We start from the raw sequence: 13,606 nt of genomic DNA, 5'->3' as shown, positions 1-13,606 counted from the left end.
TTGCAATAGCTGATGCTAATGGTCTTAATTAGATGCCACCTGTGTCGACACAATGGAGCAAACTTTTAATAGACAAATTAGTCAACTCACTTCCAAGGAAATGGATGTTGGTTTCTCAAAAAGTCACTAGAAGTTCTACAGGATGTTTGACATAAATAATCAAGATGTGGTCTTAATATTTGTGAAACTACTGAGTACTCACAGTTGCAGACTGAACTTCTCTGAGGACGTTTGAAAACCCATTGTACTGTACACCCACACAGGTGATTTCACTTTCTACCTCATCACAAATGTGTGGGCAGACTGTATTTGATTGACAGCTCCCTCATTCTCCAATCAATTTTGCTCCTTCTGTAGAAACACAGTATACTTTTTATTCAACTTTTGATTTGATGAGCCGACATTATTCCCAGAAAAGATCTGCCCAACTTCAACCTGGCCAATAAGTAAAAGCAGCTGTCTCTGTGTACAGAAATTATATTTTAGATGGATAGAACAGATAACCACTGTTACTGTGAAGCCACAAACTGGTTAATTTCTTTGACTTTTGATATGTGGGCGCCATCTAGTGGACAAAGAGGGTGCTGTGTTTCAAATAAAAAAAAATGTGACTAACACAAAGGACACATTTTTATCCAGTTTCATTGTTGGCAGTTGTTTTATTTCCAGTGTAAAAAATGGTGCAAGTCATTTGCCTTATAGGAAGGCAGTGCTAATGAAGATCATACAGGCCACAGAGTAATTAGTTATTCAAATCTTCAATTTCAGGTTCAGCAGTGTGCTCCACTTTCATTTAAATGCCAAAAATAAACAACTTCAGCAAGTTCAACAGCTATCTAGTTACATAAAAACAACTTTGAGTTGCTCATTTTCTTCCTTAGAGAAACACTATATTACATCATGGCATCACCGGTATTACCAATTTTAAAATCAACATTTTTAACTAATAAATCTAGTTGATCACATGATTAACCCTATAAAATCTGCACCACAGAAAGACAGAGGTTCCTGTAATTAGTTTAACCACATACATTTTTAAGCACCTTCATTTATGCTGTATGTCAAGAGGTTGAGTTATTGATGGAAAATTTAATTTTGTGTTTTTAAACCTATAATAACTGCAAATATGAATCTATAGTGAAATATAAACCTTTTAACATCACTTATAACTTAGATTTAGTTGTTTCCAAATGCTAGTTTGTTTATTAAAAAAGGAAGATAAATTAGGAGTGTTAGCACATTCCAATCCTGTATTTCTAACGTTGAAGTTGTGGGTTACTGGAGTGTTTAAGGACAGTCACATGTTAAGTCACAATATTTTAGCTGTAACCGTGGTTATATAGTTTCTGCTGCATCTGCTTCTAGAGGCATAAAACAATCTCAGGACTTCTCTTTTTGTGGGCTTCAACTTCTAGCCACAGCTGCGTCAGTAATGTGAAAACAGTTTTTTGACCTTTAGAGACATGTTACTACTTTAGAGCTGACGTAGTTTAGCTTTTATCAAAGAAATCCATTTGATGACATAACCCCAAAGGCATTGGACCTCAAACAAATCTATAACTATTAAGGCTAATAAGATATACAGTATCAGAAATGTCATTTTATTAATTTACAATGCTTTGTATAAAATAATAATAATATCCCTCTAAAGGACCAACTGCAATCATGATAAGGGTTGGGAAATGGCAGGTGGAGAGTTCTGTGTCCCTTGTGTGATGAAAAAAAACTTATTGTTTATATTGTCAGTTTTGGTCTTAAAAGTATCAGCATTTGATGGCAAATACTGATCCTTGTCAAACTTTAGCTGAATGCATCATTACACCATTTCCTCTGTTACAAATCACACTCAAGCCCATACAGTATGTGGCAACTGCAGAAGCATCACATGCGGAGGTTCACACTGAGCACTCAGCTCAGCAGCAGGTGGGGTCAGGGGGGCTCTTCCTCTGCAAGTCCACTGTGTTGGTGTGGATGAGGTGATCAACTTTGTCATCCAACGCCAGGATGCGACGCACCGCCTCCTCAAAGGCAGACGCTACATTTATAGCTTCCTTGGCGCTTGTCTCAAAGTACGGGTGGCCGCCATTCTCGCGGCACCACTTCCGTACATCCTCCCCTGACACTTGCCGCTCAGGCACATCCAGTTTGTTGCCCAGCACCACAAAGGGGAAGTTGTCAGGGTCCTTCACGTCAGCGTAATAAGTGAACTCCTTCTTCCAATTGGCCAGATTGTGGAAGCTCTGTCCGTCGTCCATGCTGAAAGTGAGCAGGCAGCAGTCAGAGCCGCGGTAGAAAGGCGTGCGGAGGCTGCGGAAGCGCTCCTGGCCCGCCGTGTCCCAGATCTGCAGGGTGACGTGGTGGCCGTCCACCTCCAGCTCCTTGTTGAGAAACTCCACGCCGATGGTGTGGAAGAGGTGCGAGTCAAACTTGTTGGTGACGTAGCGGTTCATGAGAGATGATTTACCCACGCCGCCGTCACCCAGAAGGATCACCTTCAGCAGAGTTGACTGGGACATCATAGCTGCAGGGAGCCGGGTCAGGCCAACTTTGGAGCACGGGACGTTTGGAGACACCAGCAATAGAGAAAGTAGTTTCACCTGAGGAGCACAAAAAAGCTCAGCTTAAAAAGCAAGAGCGCAATACAACAGTACAGCTGTCTACAGATTGTTTATTTTGTCTGACCAACAGTCCATAACTAAAATATAAACATGTTACAATGAAAAAAACAGAGAAAAGCAGCAAATAATCACTTTCAAAAAGCTGTAATGAGTGGGGGGGGGGGGGGGGGGGGTTCCACTTGAAAAATTACTAAATGTATTCATTCGTTATCAAAATAGTTGTAAGCCAAACCAATATCCTGGATTCTTAAATTTAAATAAAACAAGCTATATGAAAACATCACCTCGGGATGTGCAAAATTACATTATAAGGTTTCAGACCTTTTATGGATCAATAGAAAAGATTATCAGCAGATTACTGATAATGACATTAATCTTTGGTTGCAGCCCTGCTCTAGTTACATAAACAAATCTACTCAAGATAATAGAATAGCACAACAAAATTAATGAAGAACTTTCTGACTGAGTCAAGTATTTGGCAATAACGAACAGTAAAGTTATAATAGTGCAGTTACAATATATTTTGTTTGCATACTAATGCCTTTCATGAGTATGAGTATGTACTGTGTGAGGACCTCTCCTAAAAGGATTTTTTTTTCTTCTTGCCATTGTCGCTAAGTGCTTGCTCATGGTGGGACTCAAATGATATTACAAAGAGTACAATCTAGACCTGCTCTATGAAAAGTGCAATGAGATCACATCTGTTATGAAGTGGAGCAATATAAATAAAATTGAACTGAACTTTGGACACAGCTACTGAAGTTAAGCAGACGTAATAACTGATTTTACTTGCAAATGGTTTCGAATGGATACGGGTCTTTATCATACAATATGAAAATACTGTGAGCCAACATAATAAAATAACTTGGCCTGAAGGATTGGGTGTGTCGGTATTCCTTCAGGAATTGCTTTGTACCTTTGGCGTCGCAGACGTGGTCGAGCTTGAGATAAGAACAAACTGCTCTCAATCAACTTTCACTTCATCACACACTTCCTCTAGGCAGCTCATACCGCATATAATACTACACGTTCCCTCACACTCGACAGTGAGGGGAGCTAATTAAAGTCAGTCGACTAGCTAATCCTATTAAAAAGCCACAGCTCACTCACTAGACTTTGCAACTAATTAACTTCCTACACTGTGTGTAACGTGCTGTGCATGAAATGATCGGTGCTCTACATCACGTGGCCACCAATCACCAGGGAGTCGTCCATGAGGGATGCAACTCGACATGGTCAACAGAAAGAAGATTTTAAACAGGTTCCTCACCGTTATATCAGCATTTTGTCAACAATCTGTAGGAGAGAGAGAGAGAGAGAGAGAGAATTAAACTTTGCAGATCATAAAGTGGCCAAAGCAGTTCACCCACTCACAGACTTAGCTGCAAAGAAAAGTGAGGATTTGAGCACAAATGTAATCACGTACCACACTTGCATACTTAACATGCCAGTGTTAAGCTAAATGGCAGGCATTCCACCCACAAAGCAGAACAAAAAAAAAGTAGTAAAGTCTTCCCTAGAGCGAGGTTTAAATGGGAAACGAGGAGTAGCTTTGTTAAATGACCAAGATCACCTCATCTGTCACTGGCTGTCACCACAACAAGAGTGTTTGGGCACATGCAGTATCTGGATAACAACTACTGGTTTTGAATGAAACTTTGATAATAATGTTATGCGTCTATGCCCAAGTTTACAGCAGTGTGCAGACAAACTGCCTTAAAGGAATACCACCAAATATGTACGTCAATGTATAAAACACGGCTGTAAAACATTTGTGGTTTATTCCTTTTGCAGTAGATGCACTACATTATGTTCTTGGTTAATGGTTTAGTCTATAAAATGTCAGACATATTGAAAAATTTGCGTTACAATTTCCCACAGTTCAAGCTGAGGTTTAAAAATGTCTTGTTTTATTCAACCAACAGTACAAAACCTAAAAATATTCTGTTTACTATCATGTATGACAAAGAAATGCGTGAAATCATCACATTTGAGAATCTGGAAGCGGTGTACATTTGGCATTTTGTTCATGAGAAATAACTAAGACAATTAATCAACAATCAAAATAGTTTCATAGATTATTTTTCTGTCAATTGATTAATCAACTAATCCATGCAGTTCTAGTTGTAAGGTCTAGTAACTTTTAAATTAAAAATTCCATGAATGCCTTAGTAATGCCTGAAGCTTTTCTTGGTTACATTCAAACTAATTACTATAAAGATGTTGAGTAAAGCTGGAAATGTTTAAATAAATCAATATTCAACATTAAGACCGAAAGTTTAAGATATCATTCCATAGTCTTACTTCCCTAACTTCAGGATTATGTATCTATGTTACAAAAACAATATACAGTACTACTATTGTCACTGTGCATGCAGTCTGCAGCCAATTAGGACACAACTGGCCAAACCCACTGCTAGTTAGGAAACGTTATTCTACTTTAAATGATGTCTTTGTCCTGGGACCTTTAAACACAGACTGTACTGCTGCTCCTGTCATTTCTTCTGGAGAAAGTAACTTTAAAAAAAAAAAAAAAAGCAGCAATGAATGGCCACACACACACACACACACACACAAAAGTCATGTGCTTCATTCAGCAGAATGCTACTATTTAAGGCCAAGGCTGCTCTTTGGGTTATTTCCTTTTTATATACAGTCTATGGTTATTTCCCGTAAAATAATTTATATTTTTTTCAACAACCACATTTAATATAAACCTACAAAATATAATTTGTCCATTAACGTTTAAAAGCCAATAAGCTAATAATTTGCCCTTTCAGAGACACACCAACTGAGCTGTGTGAGCCAATATTCCTTATCAATAAATGAGATTTATAGCACCGCCAACATGGAAACAACAGTTGTCACGATAACAGTCGAAAACAGCCTTTTACAGTTCAGTTAAATTGGAAACTTCTTTCTAGCTAGTAAACAGTCATTAGTCCAATTTTGCCATTTTCCATGTTTTTACCACTTATTCTTCTTTACCAACCACTTTAGTGTCTTTCACCACTTTTATTAAAAATGTAAAGCTTTAAGGACGAGCATGACAGTGATGGTGACACAACACACTAGAAAATATAAATAGTTAACCGTGACTCAAGTTACTCAAGCAAAACCAGGAGACTCGCCTGATCGATTTCAGTTACCTAGCTAGCATACATTAACTTATATAACGTTACAGATGCGTTTATGACTCAAAACTAGCTTGCACTTTCATTAACATGGCTGAATACCGAATGCTGGTTACTTGTGTTTAGTCTCCGTCAATAGGCAATAATAATGGAAGCATTCCCATAAACTATAGCTGTCCGATAATGGGCGCGCTAACAGTTAAACACTCACGACTTTACTGAACGGTTAAAACGACAGAAAGTGAGAATTTGTGCAGCTGAAATTACATTTTTGCCATCTCACTAACCGTACCTGTCTGTGTTGCGGTCACTGCCCGGCTGCTGCGGTTAAAACCCCCTCATCCACCCCAACAGGGTGCTGCTGCCAGCCGGTGACATGGCACTGAGGAGTCCCCACTGCTCTCCGGCCCCAGAGCCGCTGATGACGCTCACATGACCCGACTGACGCCTCCTCTCATCATGCGCTTTCTGCGATGCGGTCAGCGCGTATTTTAAAGTGCATTGTCCATCTTTTTGGAAACACTTGCCTACTCTGTTTGTCTCTCCTATTGTTTATGAGAGACCAAGTAAGCACACGTTTAAAAACGCCCATCTATAAAAATTGAAAATATTTCCTAACATGGGTTTGGGACCCTCCAAACATATGGCTCACACAAATGCACACAATGTGTTTCTAAGGAGTCAAAAGCAGGTCAAAAATGTTAGAAACCATTTTAAAGGACCTGACAGCCTGCTGCAACCTAGAAATGTAACCTCCTGTATATTACAATATTCCTTGTGCACTGTCACTGCATAAATGAGCAAAGATTATCTGAATTTATGCATTTCTGCAGGTTTAAAAGTCATTTAAGATTTACCTAAAGAGCCCAAATTAACTCCAACTTCCCAAATCTCTGTCTGCAGTGTGTCTGTTTGTATCTGTGTGTATGTGAGAGAGAGAAAAGACAAATGGCTGCAGAGCACTGATTTGCCAGGCAACCATGACTGGAAGAGTGGAACACAACACTCATAAGATAGGGAACATGTAAAAGGAGACACAACACAGAGAATAGCCACGGTGCTGAGATACCAAGCAGCCACACTCTTACTGTATATGACTGACAAGATATCACAGCTCAACCATTAACAACCAGGAGAGGGGGACTTCCATTACAGGGGATTTCATCTTTGGATATCCTCGATTTGCCCTTTTAAAACTAGAACAGAAGGTTGTGTTGAACCAGGAAATGTTCTCACTAAACAAAATTAGCACAGGAGGAACATGAAAAAAAGAGAATCAAATATGTCCACTTCAAGCAGCTTTTTTTGCATGATGGTGAAATAAAAGGTAAAATCCTGTCATGTGAAACAATGAAATGCACGTCTCACTCGAAAGGTTTCATTAAAAAATGAGGACCCACATAAATGCGTCATAAAAGCAGAACTCACATCTTACAGTACACTGCACATATTTTGGTTTCACACAGTCACAAGATTACAACTAGCCTTTAGAAGACTACTTTCTCCTGAATTATCTCCAACTGATAGTAAAAATCACTGATTTAAACTTTGGCCTGTATAGTTAACGCCCACCAATATGATGTCACGCTGATGTGTAAATGAATCTTTCTGCCACATCGACTGAGTGAAGGATCATGGGATATCCACGCCTGAGGCTGCTCAGGAGGGCAGATTACTGACTCACATGCTCACTGTTTTCTAAGATCACATGTCTCATCCACTTGAACTAGATTGCTTCAAATGACTGGGATATCATAGGTGGCTAGGGGCATGTTCTCTTCTTCTTTTTTGTCTTCTAATTTAAGTGTTCATATCAAGTATGACATACAATAAGTGGAACGGAAACACTTTCTTCTATAATATCAAAATGATGATTACTGAGGGCAAAGTTAATGATGTCAGTGGTTTTACGTTGTTCCTCTGAGTGGAAAATGTTCATATAAGAAAGAGGAGCCAGGTGTAAGGGCAGAAAACGACACCAGGAAAAGCAGTTAATTGAGTCACTGTAAGTATAGATGAACTGGACAGGAAATGATTCAGTGGGAAGAAGATGACGAGAGCTACTTCTGTAAAAGTTGTGGTTTCAGTATCCGACTGCAATAGGCAGCGTTTCAGCTTTTCAGTAGGCAGTCACACAGTACTGCACTTTAAGCATAGCATGCTAGATACATCCTCAAACCTTTCTTGGTTAAATCACAAGTACGTTGTCCATCCTGTCAGAACGCTCTGCCCTTTGTTTCTACTCTGCATTCCTCTCAACATTACTCCTGTTTCAGTGTTATAGAAAATACGCGACACAAAACAGCACAACATCAGTGGAGCTAAAATGATTTTTACTCCACCGGCATTTTGGAATTTTATTAGGCCAAAATGCCAAAAATTGACAGGCTTCAGCTTAAAAGTGAATATTTGTTGGTTTATTGTTGTATTCTATGACAGTAAACCGTTTTATTATTTATTCATGGGATATGGACAGTTGCTGGAACACACCAAGCAATATGAATATGTCAACTTGGGCACTGGGAAATTGTGATTGGCATTTTTTTCTACCATTTTTGACATTTTATAGACCAAATGATTAATCAATTAATCGAGAAAATACGACAAATGACCCTCTAATCCAATCCATCATTTGTAACAATTTAATCCTTCTATTATAAATCTGGCATCAGAAAACAAAAATAAAAAGTCAGACTGCCTTCAAATATTTTAATTACTGATTAATCTGTTGATAATTTCCTCAATTAAACATTCACATGTTTGGTCACTTAAATGCAAAAAACTGCTCCTGACAGTTTCCCAGAATGCAATTTGACGCCTTTACATGTCTTGTTTTGTCCGACTGGCAGTCCGAAATCCAAACTGATTCTGTTTTGTATCAAAAAAGAAAGAAAACAAACAAATATTCTAATATGAGAAGCTGGAACAAGTCAATATTTGTAATTTTTGCTTGGAAAATTACTTAAACGATTAATTTATTATCAAAAATATTGCAGATTGATTAATCGACTAACAGTTTTAGCTATAAAAGCAATATGGATTTGTAAACGTGAGTGCTTTTTTCACCATTTTATTGGCATTTTTTAGACCGAGCGATAAACCGAATTTAGAGGCAAACCCAGCCGCTGTGGTACCATTGCTGCCCGCAAGTGCTGCAGGTCACAAAAGTCAATGCGTCCTCATCAGGGCCGCCCTGCCTCACCCACGCAGGCAAGAAAAGGGCCCCCCTGGACACCTGAGTCACCCTACAGTCTGATCCCCCACATCTCTTGCAGCGGATCTTCTGCGTCTGGGTCCCTTCTACCCCTTCAGGAAGCTGCCTCTCGCTCACACCACGAGATGAGTACTCCTTCCTCAGCTGCCGGAGCTCTGCGCTGGCCATCTCCTCTGCTGACATCCGTGCAAAGGCCTCAGGTGACAGCAAGCCGCTCAGGAGGCCCTGACGAAGATGTTTGTTTTTAGGATTCCTCAAGTTGGCCACCTTGCTCCTCACACAGGCTTTGAATTTGACCTGGCTGGACTTGTGGAGCTCATGGATTTGCTCCTCAATGTCTCTTGCCAGCTCTGCAGCCTTGTCTTTATCAGAAAGTTCAGGGATGAGAGCAGTAAGAAGGAGCTGAACACATTTGGATCTTACAGATGAGAAACTACAGGATGCAGAGGCGCTCTCTGCAGTGACAGACAAAGTCTGGAGCTCATCTTTTGCACATGAGGAGGATGCTTCTTCATCTGCACACTTCACACACTTCACCTTACTGTCACATGTCTGTGCTGAACCAGAGTGGGAATCCCCCTGCCTGGATACTCCTCCATCCCCAGCCTTGTCTGGTACAGAGACCCAACTCAGCTTAGGATCCTTGCTTTCCTCTGTGCATTTCACACCCTGTGTATCTTTGCTGTACTGTCTCTTCCACTTGGACAACAAGCTCTTTGCGGTTTTCTTCACGCCGTCATCAGAGCAGGTCTTCAGGAGCCTGTAAAGAACTTTAACAACGTCCGTCGCTTCTAGCTGCTCTGCTGTGACGTGCAACTTATCAAGGTCACTGAGGAGGGTCAAGATGTTCCCATAGCTTCTGTCTGCACAGCATTTCTCTATCTGCAGAGCACAGTGGACTATTTCTTTTACATCCATGGTGGCTGCAAAGAAAGATGGAAGGTAATTTAACAGTAAATTAACACCTAACTATCAGACCTAAGAAAAATACCAATAAAGATGTGTAACTTAATGCACAAGCCCTTGATAGTGACTGTGTTGTTTTCCTGATTTGCTACTTGTCAGTTAGCAGCATTCAACATATTAAAATATTAATTTCTTTGTCTTTGTGTTGGTTTACCTGAACTTCCTCATGGTTTGCAGCTACAGACAGTAATCCTAAAAACGTCGACAAGGGAGCAGCCATGTTGAATCTGTCTTCAAAACGGGACATTGCCTGAATTCACCTCTAGATGGTGGTGTAGCCTCACAGAATTAGACGCTCAGTGTGATCAGTAGGGGTTTGAGGTAGTCACAAGTACATGTACTTGAAGCTGAGCACAGACTTTTACATGTATAACACTTTTTCTTATTACATTTTTGTTTTTCTAAAAGTTATTTTGATAATTTTAAGGAATGGTGATTAATGCAAAGTTTCAAATATGAGCCTGAGTAAAGGAGTGTCATGCTGAATCTTGTCCTTGTCCCTGCACTGTGGTACTTTGTGGTGTGTTAAATCTGTTGCATTGTATCACCACTAATATAATAGACAAATTGCTGCTGTGCTCTGCAATTTGTCTAAAATGTACAGTTGGATTAGCTCTTTATGTAAGGATTTATGTGTGCATTTGGCTTTTCAGGTTGTTTCCAATTCAGAAACCAGGCTGGACTTCTGTGTATTTTCACAACTCTTTTCTTTGTGCTGACAGTAACAACAAAGATGGATTAATGTCTGTATCAAAGCATAGGAAGAGGCGAGGGTGTAACCTACTATCCTAGGGATTAAAGTATACAATAAATAGATAATCTCAAGAGTGTTCATGGATTAATCTGTGTGATTATGGCTATACTTCACTTTTTTTCTGGATGATTGTGATACTGATGGAGGATTTGCGGGAGCTACACAGTTAGATGTTTGGATTCGGCATGCAGAAACACGCAGTCATTGCATACAAACAGCCATACGGCCTCCAGACAAGAATTCAAGAGTGGAATTCACAACAAGATGAGGCAAGCCTTTCAGCTGTTGCGCAATTATATGTTTTGACAGAAGAAGATGAATGAGTGTTTAGGATAATTCATGGTTGTGGATCTACGACAAGAAATGTTTCCGTGCGTCAAAACCACTACAGTGGACAGAGTAGTGTGCAGGTAGTTGTTATTATGTCCTCAGAGCCAATGAGATACTTTGATATAATCACACACTTGAGAGCGACGTGTGTGGATGAAAATATTGAAACTCTGGGTGGTAGAAAAGTTACACATGTATTCATTTAACATCATTTGAATGTCACTGAATATGGCAGCAAAAACTGACTACAGTTTAGGGACTGTATGAAAAGTAATAAGGTGGGGAGGGGGGCTGTAATGGGGGGCTTATGTTTTCACTTTTTAAAAACTTCCTCAGTGGGTTTCCTTCCAACACGTCCTCATAAATAAACAACAAAATAGTTTTTTTAGATTGTCCATTGTCCCAAAACATCATAAAAGACCATTTGGGTTTGGGTTAAAATAAGTACATAAGTCCTGAGTTTACCTGACACACCCATCCACCCCACCACAATCCTTACATTGACTTTGTCGCTCTTTATACTACGTCACCTGGCTTCTCTAACCACTAGGGGTCACGGCCTTTCAAAAAACTTAAATATGGGTCATATTAATCTAATAATAGATCTATACGGTCGTTTTTCCAATAACGTCCAGCTGCATACAGTAGCACCGCTCACGCCATGCCCCTCACTCACACAACACTCATCGCTCACGCCGGGTATTACAGCATCAGCATAAAGACTGAAATTATAATTAAAGTATAATTGACTAATCAATTAATCAACTCATTTTAGCTCTACTCTCCTCCATTGAGCAAACGGAAAAGATACACACCCCTCCTCTTTTTCTGACCCCGCCCTAAAAACATTTTCATACAGTCCCTTAGGAGAGCTTTTACGCTAAAAGACGTTTTGATTAAATTAATCTGCCTATGTAGGATGCATTGTCTTCAAATCTACGCTGAAGTTTCTGATGGATTTGCCAATAGTTGTCAACATGGACACGTTGGTGTCCAGTTTGTAATCTATGATACAAATGTCCCTTTGGCAAGACTCCACTGAGAAAGCTGGCTGCCTTTGTGTATGAATGAGGTATATATATATATATATATATATATATCAAAATTACATTTTATTCAGTGAAGCACATTTAATAGAAGCACCCTAATTTAAAGTACACCCAGTCAAATTCTATATCTTATTATTCAGACACTAATACCTTTGTGACATATAAATAGATGAGCAGTGTGCCATTATGTAACCTAAGGTATGACATCACCCTAATCTTATATTAAAAATGTGCTTTCAAGATTTATGCAGCCGGGGGCATGGTGGTGGATGTCCTGGGGGAAAATTGATATGGTGTCTCTTCGCATAATAGCTTCTGGCTCTCAAGTCTTCAAACCGCAGCTTTTAAAACCCCAGATGGAAGTCAAAGCTTACAGGAGGCTTTTAGCAACGTTAATGTTTAACTTTTCTTTCCGAACACAAGTGTGCTGGCTTAAGGAGTTTTACTGTCAGTGTATCCGGCTATGTGCAATGTTGGACATTCATGTTTTTGTTTGTGGTGTTCTTTGTTTGCTTATTTGGCTGTTGTTAAGTGGATTTTGTGGAGTGAGGGGTCCCCCACCTCAAACTGTGTGTTCCTTCTATGTGTGTGTATTGGGAGGGGTGGGGTCCAGCAACATGTAAGAGACAAAAAAAAAGACATAAAATCTCCTCTTTCAGGAGTCGACACAAGAGGCCCCTTGCCTTTTGTTTCTCCAACCACACAAGACTGGAATTCCCGAAAATACTTACAAGGCTTCTTGGGATCTTATCAAATAATTTCACTGCGGCCTGTGTGCACTTGTACGCTCCTTATCTGTGGGAATGGAATTTTACCAGCACGCACAACCGTGTCGCCCATTCGCCAAGAGGTGGCGCTCTCTGCACTGTGCTGATTCCACTGGGGCTGTATGAGGAAGTTCAGTCCTGCTGTATCACATCCTGCTTTTGTTGTCCCCGCCTCTTTTGCAGACCACACCACACTTGATGGCGTGTACACAAAAGCACGCACACACACACGCACTACCCCGCCCTGAGTTTGAGAAATCCTGAGGAGGGAGGCCTTCTTGTTTAAGTTATCAGTTTCTTCATGGGCAGACATTCATGACAACATGGTAAGTCCCTGCAAGCCCACCCCCCCACACACACCCAGCCACCCCGGTGTGTTGTGCTGTATGAATGTGCGTGTGTGTGCACATCAAGCAACACAAAAGGATAAAATGTATTCACACAAATGGTCAGGCATAAGTTGTACCAACATTTTGTCTCTCATTGTTGCTCTGTGAGTGCAATTTTCAACCCACTTGGGGACTGTATACAAGCTATTAGGGGGGAGGATTATAAGGGGAGTTGAAAGTGTTTTTATTTTTTAACACCTATATTTCAGCATTCCATTGCATGATTGACAAAGGAGGAATAAGGAGGAAGGAATAAAACAGTTACAAATGATGGTTCATGAAAGTGATTTGCCATATGCAGATGACAACAACCTTGTCTCTGATCATCATCACAAAGTATTGTGTTATTTTGAGTTTCTGGGGGGAAGGTGTTGCAGTTTTAACA

The 13,606-nt window shown here is 40.1% G+C and overlaps 2 protein-coding genes across 2 annotated transcripts; both read right to left on the bottom strand.

Moving 5' to 3' along the window:
- Nucleotides 1-628: 628 nt before the first annotated feature.
- On the bottom strand, nucleotides 629-6,195 carry LOC119903788 (ras-related protein Rab-9A-like). Its single transcript, XM_038720032.1, has 3 exons — nucleotides 6,045-6,195; nucleotides 3,889-3,914; nucleotides 629-2,597 (listed from the first exon to the last, which is right to left on the bottom strand). The coding sequence occupies exon 3, from the start codon at nucleotides 2,517-2,519 to the stop codon at nucleotides 1,914-1,916; it is 606 nt and encodes a 201-aa protein (XP_038575960.1). The 5' UTR covers nucleotides 2,520-2,597; nucleotides 3,889-3,914; nucleotides 6,045-6,195; the 3' UTR covers nucleotides 629-1,913.
- Nucleotides 6,196-8,079: 1,884 nt separating this feature from the next.
- On the bottom strand, nucleotides 8,080-10,244 carry LOC119903762 (transcription elongation factor A N-terminal and central domain-containing protein). Its single transcript, XM_038720008.1, has 2 exons — nucleotides 10,087-10,244; nucleotides 8,080-9,889 (listed from the first exon to the last, which is right to left on the bottom strand). The coding sequence occupies exon 2, from the start codon at nucleotides 9,882-9,884 to the stop codon at nucleotides 8,859-8,861; it is 1,026 nt and encodes a 341-aa protein (XP_038575936.1). The 5' UTR covers nucleotides 9,885-9,889; nucleotides 10,087-10,244; the 3' UTR covers nucleotides 8,080-8,858.
- Nucleotides 10,245-13,606: the final 3,362 nt, after the last annotated feature.

Source organism: Micropterus salmoides, unplaced genomic scaffold, assembly GCF_014851395.1.
Source record: "Micropterus salmoides isolate LMB-PRFRI ecotype aquatic unplaced genomic scaffold, ASM1485139v1 Ms_hic_scaffold_1, whole genome shotgun sequence".
NCBI classification, from domain to species: domain Eukaryota; kingdom Metazoa; phylum Chordata; class Actinopteri; order Centrarchiformes; family Centrarchidae; genus Micropterus; species Micropterus salmoides.
The sequence above is the reverse complement of the archived record's forward strand: the minus strand, read 5'-3'. Positions and strand labels throughout refer to the sequence as shown.